We start from the raw sequence: 7,427 nt of genomic DNA, 5'->3' as shown, positions 1-7,427 counted from the left end.
AAAATAAAACAAAATTTGAAATAAAAACTAAAACTAAATAACTTATCATGATAGTTTAACGACAAAAACACATATTTAACCTTAAATATATTTCCATTACGTCAACTATGCAGAATTCAATTTCCCCCCATCTAATTTGTAATTAAATATTCCACTTTTTTTTTTAATATATTCAATTTTTTCGTTAGTCACAAGAGTGAGAGAGACGGGGACGAATAAGCCATAGGGAAAGGCCAGCTCCTTCGATACAATCTATAGCTGTGGCGCTTATGTGTTTCGGAGACTTTTGTTCTCCTTATATACAATCTATAGCTTTTGCGCTTTCTGTTTCGGGGGCTTTTGTTTCTCTCATTCTACCTTTTTCGCCATCATGATTTCTGCAACTGAGCCCAAATCCGGTGATCTTTACAGGTTGGAATCTCTCCTTTCTTCCTTTCTATTTCAATTGACTAGCGAATGTGCAGAAGCAGAATCCTTTTTTTCTGTTACAGAGTTGGAATTTGCTGTGCTCACTGTTAAGCTCTTTGTATAGCGGTTCATTCAAACCGAAGTCCACACCGTAAGAAAACACTGATACTGATATTTTTCTGTGTCAGTGTGCAAGAAGAGGGATAAGTATCGAACAGAACACAAGATACTACGAGCTAAATAACTCGAAGAATCTCAAATTACAAGAAGTTCTATATTAGAAAGAATCTCGAGCCTTTCTTGATATCGAGAAAAAAGAAGAATCACTTGTGTCTATCAAAACCAATAGAGCTTTTCAATCATTTTCACACTATCTATTTGTAGAGTTAGTTCACAAGTAGTTAGCTGTCAACAGCTAACTAATTTAGTTATAACTACTGAAATTCCAGACTCTGACAAAGAACTCGTCCATTGCCTAGATTCGAGTCTTCTTGTGTGGTTGGAAGTATTTCGGCGTAAATTTTTTTACTAGTTTTGTGGTTATGGATTTTAACACTTGCGATGTAAATTTTACGAGTAATTTGGGAACGTAGGTTTCCTTTGTTTGCTTTTTTTTTTTTTTTTAAATCAGGAATGATCTTGTTATGTGTTTGTTGTTTACTTGTGTTGTCAACAGAAAAATCCTGGGAGGTTTGACTGAGGCGCGATTATCCATAGTGGCAGTTCTCTCCATGATGTTATTGTTTGGAATGGTCAGTGGCTGAAACTTCCATCATGTTTATGACTTGTGAATTGTTGAACAAATTTAGACTGATGTTAGGTCCTACACTGCTTTAGGAGAACTCTAATTTTCAACATCTTGTATTTAGTTTCGTCAAATTTCTAAGTTTGAATTGGTTGTTCAAATTTCATTTTGATATTTGTCTTGCATCCTTGTTTCAGGAACCATGTTATTTGGCTGTCAGCGCCTCCACATCTGTGATTGTTTACAAGAGCTCTGATCATTACTATTTACGTAATTTCAATAAAAGGTAGAACAATATCTAGGCATTTGTTGTTGAATAGGGATGCTTTTCTAAGATGAATGCTCATGTCTTAACTATTGTTTGATATTATGTATTTATTGGTGGGTTTGGGGTTTTGTTGAGTCTTGGTATGAACTTGTCCTATTACAAGGAATGAGTCAATCTACTTCTATTTCGAAATTAAGGCTGGTTAGGGTTCGATACCTTGTTTGCTGTGTCTATTGATTAATTCTTGAATCAAAACGCTTTGTAGTTTCACCATAATCTTGAAATTCACTTCGGTAGCTCTCAGATAGAGCATTAAAATATTCTAAGGAATTTAAAATGCATGGAAATTTAATTTTTTTATTTAATTATTTTCTTTTTTAAATTTTTTAATGAGCAGTTTAAAATTCTTACATTTTAAAATCTTTGTTTGTTTTGATAAAGTAATTTAATTTTCAATGAATGTATGTAGAATTTTAAATATTTATTTTACAATATGCATAACAGATATATAAGGAAATAGAAGCTTAGATGCAAAGGAGAGAGAGTGCCACGTGATTTGAGAAACAATACAACAACACAAAATTGCTGTTAATCTATTAGAAACAACACAATAGAAAAATAACAATAATAATCACATAAGATAATATCAATAATTTTAATAACACGCATAAATGCGAGCAATGCCTTTTTCCTCCCAAGAGAGTATCAATATTTTTAATAACATACACAAATAAAGACACTTCCTTTCTTTCTCATAGCTATTCCTTGTTTATACAACCAAAGAATCTATGTAAAAAAAACCTATCATTTTTTTTTCCACAATATTAAGAGATTTTTCATGTACAAGATAAAACTTTTCGGAAACATAATTAGATCATAATAATAAGGAAGGTATAGTATAAAATGACATATCTGAGTTCATAATCCATGATTAGCTCCTAAATAATATTTAGAATTACACTAATCTCTAAAATATTTTAAATAAAAAATACATTTCTCTTATTATTTATAACTTTATTGGAAGGTAGGTGTGCAACCCAACACTCTTTGCTGGGTAGATCCAACATGAGATTATCTAACATTGGTTGACATTCTTATCTTGATGGCTTAATATGAACTTGATGAAACATGGCTTAATATGAACTTGATCCAACGTCAAGTAAGTTCGAAGTGGATCTAACTCGACCTAACATTTTTGACTTGATTCAACCCACTTTGGCTTAACTTGATTCTATATGAGCTCAACTCTACCCAACTCAACGTGGCCTCAACATAACTCAAACTCAATGTTAACATGGCTTTGACTAGCAACACATCTTCAACACCGTAGGGTGGACTATATATAGACTTTTCTTCCTTCGATAACACATTCAACTCTCATTATTTCCCTTGCTAACAATGATGGCTTGTGAAATTGACATGAGGTCAATGTGAAGAATGCCTTCATCTCTCACAGTTCCTAAGTTTTTCTAAAAGCTTCTAGTCCTCCCCAACTCATTTGGACACCATAGCAAGTGATAGTATTATATTCAGTACGTTCAGTCAATTTAATGCCTATTTGTAAACTTTATCTTCTTCTTTCTCTGTTGTTGTTGGCTTATTGCTTCAACGTATTTTTGTAGTTTTCTTGAAGTCTCATATGGGTTTGCATCAAATGATGTGAGTGACGTGATGGAAACAGTAAGTCTCTGTTACTCCATTTTCTTATTAATTTTATGCTTCCTAATGATATGATACTTCATCCCATTCTTTGATGTTTTAGGTCTTCTGCTTAATATTTTACCTCTTGTTTTCAGGAAAGGATCAATATAGCAAAAACAGTTCTTGATTCAAATTCAAGACCGGCTGGCACTGAGTTTCGTTCAGGTACAGTTACAAATGCTGTAAAGCATGATGATGAAGTAGATGGAGAATCTGATGAAGGTTCATTTTCACTCACAACACTTAATTTTGATAATTATGTTAATCAGTAAGTGGCCACTTCTGAGAATATGTCATTTGAATTTTCCTTGTTTTAGCCAAGTTCCTTTCAAAATGTATTATTTACTCTATGTTTCATAATACTTATGCAGGTTCCCAATTACAGTTGTAAATTTCTATGTACCTTGGTGCTATTGGTCTCAGCGTTTGGTAATAATTTTTATCATAATTCTGTATCTGTTCATCAAGAAATAAGATTGGCACCTGTCTTTGTTGTTTCCTAAATAATTATCTCTTCATCAGCTAATAATTTTTTTTTATTATAAATTTTAACATTTTTGGTGGGTTAATAGATTTTAAACTTTACATGAATTTATCTTCTACTGGTTTCTTTCAGAAACCTGCTTGGGAGAAAACAGCTAAAATTATGAAGCACAGGTCCTTTATTAATTGATTCATTGTTTCTCACATTCCCCAAGGGCCTAACAACCCCAAACCTCCTAACAACCTATGTTCTTGTTCTTATTCCCTTTCTCCTAACATAGACCCTCATGGTCCTATCACATTCTTTCACGATGCTGCATCATTCATAGCATTTCACCTTCATATGCCATGCATTTAGGTTTTACATAGATTCATTCATTCATATTATTTTTTTCCCCATTGCATTTTGTTAGCAAGGTTAAGTATCTAATACAGAGCTTAATACAAACCAAGTCCACGGATTCAATACCCAGGGTTCCCTATTCTAGGAATTGTGGTTTGTTAGCCTTTAACCCGACTAGAGGTTGTTTAACAAATGGCGTCCTTGGCGACTTAGGTTTTAGTTTGTAAAATTAGCCTTGCATTCATTTTTTTTTTTCATTCTGTTGTTTTCTTGCATTTTTCTGAAAAAAAATTCTTTGAAATCTGTAAATATGTTGCTTTATCAGTTTTATTATGTATTTTCTGGTATAACCTCTCTGCTCAAGTGTATGCCAAGTACAGGCCATTTCTTATTGCTGACTTGGATTTAGAAACGGCTCTATGCTGCAAAGTTGGATCAATTTCCATTTCTTTTTAGATTTCTTGCATGATAATAGTCATAGGTAATTCAGTTTTGTTAGGTTTTTCAGTTGGTCAATACATTTCTCATTTTCAGCATTGTTCCTGGTTTCTTATTTCTGTTTCTGAATTCAATATGCGGATTGCTTTACTTCTGTTTCTGCATCCGTGACTCAATTCCAATGCCAATTCCAGTTGTGATTTCATATTTCAGTTTTACCCGTAGCTTTAAAAAAGATTAGAGACTAAATGTTTGAATGAAAAACAGATTCAGAAGCAAAAATCAGCAAAAGCAAGTTGACTTCAGTATACTATTAGCAATATACGAGAATAAAACAGAGAAGAAAAATGCAAGCTAACTCATACCAGAATCAGAATAGATGTCGCAAAAGCTTGATCATCCGAGAATCAGTCCATGCGCGAATGGATTTTGCAGAGAAATCCAGAGAAAGACTTAAAACCTAAAACTAGAACTGTTTGGATTGGAGTGAATGAAACCGTGCAGAGCTATAGAGAAAAGAAGTTCTGATTTCTAAACTACTAAGCTAACTTACTACTATTGTGAACAAGTTTTAAATGGTTATTCAAGCCGTTATATAGGCTAGGCCAAGTCTAAAATTAAGAACTGGAAAAACTACCTAAAACCAGTTGCAATAACAGGCAGCAACCAGTAACCTATGCACTCAAACTGTCCAAACTAGACTAGCATAATCTGTCCCATTGAATTCCAAAATGGTTATTCCGTCAGGTTAAGATGAACCAAGATGCTAGAGCCAGGTGCAGGTTCTTTCTTGATTGTTCTACCAGGTCTTGTTCACTCTTTATTAATGATTAACTTCAACTCAACTAGACTGAAATTCGAAGCTGAATCGCATCACTTACTAAGATTAAAAACCTACCAAATTAAGGTATGACATCAAACTTTAATTAAAACATCTACTGTCAATGTCCTCCTTTTCTGATTGTCCTTGATACTGTTGAGCAATGATGATTCTCTTTTGAATGCCGTTGTTATATTGTGCACACAAACAAATTTAAACTTACCCATTTTGGAACATGATTATAGCTACAATATTATTAAAATATTTATGTTTGTTTTGTCTGGTATAAGCCTCCGGAACATGCTGGCAGTGCTTACTGTGTTGCTCCTGAGGTATTGCGTCATGTGTTGAACCTCTAGTCGCGTAAGATTCAAACCAAAATTCAACAATCCTCCTAATGTGTAGCATTGGACAGACCATGAGTATCAATCCAAGGAAATCAGGAATTCAACTAGCTATTTCTTAGTTGGCCGTGAAAATTATGCAAATATTGGGGGATGGAGTGAACATGATGCATGAGACTAAACCCAGTGACAAAATGCATATAGAGACATTGTGACAAAATGCATGATAACGAAAAAAAAATGCAAATTCAATATGAAACTGATTTAGAAGGATTATAATTCACTAATGAACCCTTAGAATGTCATGGAGTCATGAACTAAACATGACACAATGCAAGGGATGATATAAAAATTACTAAACCGCTCTAAAATGTCAAATTTGACAAGTGACATGGAAAACTGAATTTTTTACTAGTTTTGTGCTTTATCATGTGTACAAAAACATAAGAGTATTTATTATGTATCATAGAGCCACCAACATGAATGCCATACAAAGATGAATAAACATTATTAATGGTAAAAAGCAGCAATCACAATAAAAAGTCTCAAATTTCACTAGAAGTTGCACTAGTCACAACTGGTAACGTGCCCATAATTTATAGTTTCTTGCATTTTCCTCTAAAGCAGAATATTAGTGATATTAGATATATAACACAAACATATTAGATATTAGAGACATTCGATAAATAACACCTGGTAACGTGCACGTAATTTATAGTTTCTTGCATGTAATTACACTATAAATTGTTGAAGTTAATCAACTAAAGTATCAATTCTTTTTTATTTCGAGTTGCACTTGTTCTTCTTTGTCCCCTGCACTGATCACAACATGAAAGGTGATGTCAACATTTATTTCTTTTAAATTATTATTATTTATCTAAACATAGTAACTTGTGAATGTTTTTTCTAATAGGATCTAATGACTGAGAGTCATCTGCCATATATGAAGTGCACCTAAAACACTAGTGGTATGCTCCATTATTCATGATTCTGCCTTTTAGCACATGTAATGACAAATGACAAATCTACTTTGTACCTGTATTTGTATGTATCTACGTATAAGACACTCAGTCATTGTGGTTTCAGTGGTTTCAGTGTTTGAAGTTGAGCTTCAATCAATATAAAACCGTATATTATAATACTATCATATAAATAAAACGTTGTTTCCTTATGCTTTCATTTTTTTTTATTTTTTATTTTCTTTTCAATATATATATATATATATATATATATATATATATATATATATATATATATATATATATATAATTCATGTAGAGTCATTATAATCCAGAAAATGGTGAACTGAACTACAAAGAAAATAAACAAAAAGGTGAACTGAAATTGCATATATGAAAAATAAGAAAATAAAGAAAATGGTGAATTGTCTCAAATTAAATGTTTCATTGATTCCATAATAATGATTACAAGAAAGAAAAATGTTGTATATGTAAGGATAAAGAAAATCATCCATGTATAACAAACTAGACACGTGTAATAACAAATCACACAAAATTGTTCAAAGAAGAAAAAGACAAAAACATAATAAATTATAATAAATATCTTAATTATTTGGTAATACATTCCCTCAAGAAGGAATATGAATATTGAATAGTCCAAACTTGAATATGCATTATGTGAAAACTTTGGGACGAAGAACCTTAGTAAACATATAAGCCAATTAAAGAGAAGAAGAAATAAAAAATTTGTATGATAGGGTTTTGGCCACCAGAATTCCCGAAAGAGTTCTAATACCATCTCAAAATAAATGTTTCATTGATTCCATGATAATGATTACAAGAAAGGCAAAGACTGTAAGGTTGAAGAAAATCATCCATATATAACCAACTAGACAATGATAATAAAACACTGTTCAA

General features: G+C 32.2%; 1 protein-coding gene across 2 annotated transcripts; it reads left to right on the top strand.

The window, feature by feature from the left end:
• The first annotated feature begins 213 nt into the window (after positions 1–213).
• LOC108339323 (protein disulfide isomerase-like 5-4) lies at positions 214–3,598 on the top strand. Of its 2 annotated transcripts, XM_052877853.1 has the most exons (7): positions 214–411; positions 492–559; positions 1,085–1,160; positions 1,351–1,439; positions 3,044–3,101; positions 3,218–3,390; positions 3,494–3,598. In XM_052877853.1, exons 3-7 carry the CDS (start codon positions 1,140–1,142, stop codon positions 3,594–3,596), a joined length of 444 nt encoding a protein of 147 aa, XP_052733813.1. In that variant the 5' UTR covers positions 214–411; positions 492–559; positions 1,085–1,139; the 3' UTR covers positions 3,597–3,598. The 2 variants fall into 2 exon arrangements, with proteins under 2 accessions (XP_052733813.1, XP_017431949.2); XM_017576460.2 differs by lacking the exon at positions 492–559.
• Positions 3,599–7,427: the final 3,829 nt, after the last annotated feature.

Source organism: Vigna angularis, chromosome 5 (genome assembly GCF_016808095.1).
Source record: "Vigna angularis cultivar LongXiaoDou No.4 chromosome 5, ASM1680809v1, whole genome shotgun sequence".
NCBI lineage: Eukaryota > Viridiplantae > Streptophyta > Magnoliopsida > Fabales > Fabaceae > Vigna > Vigna angularis.
This window is presented reverse-complemented; position numbering and strand designations above follow the sequence as displayed.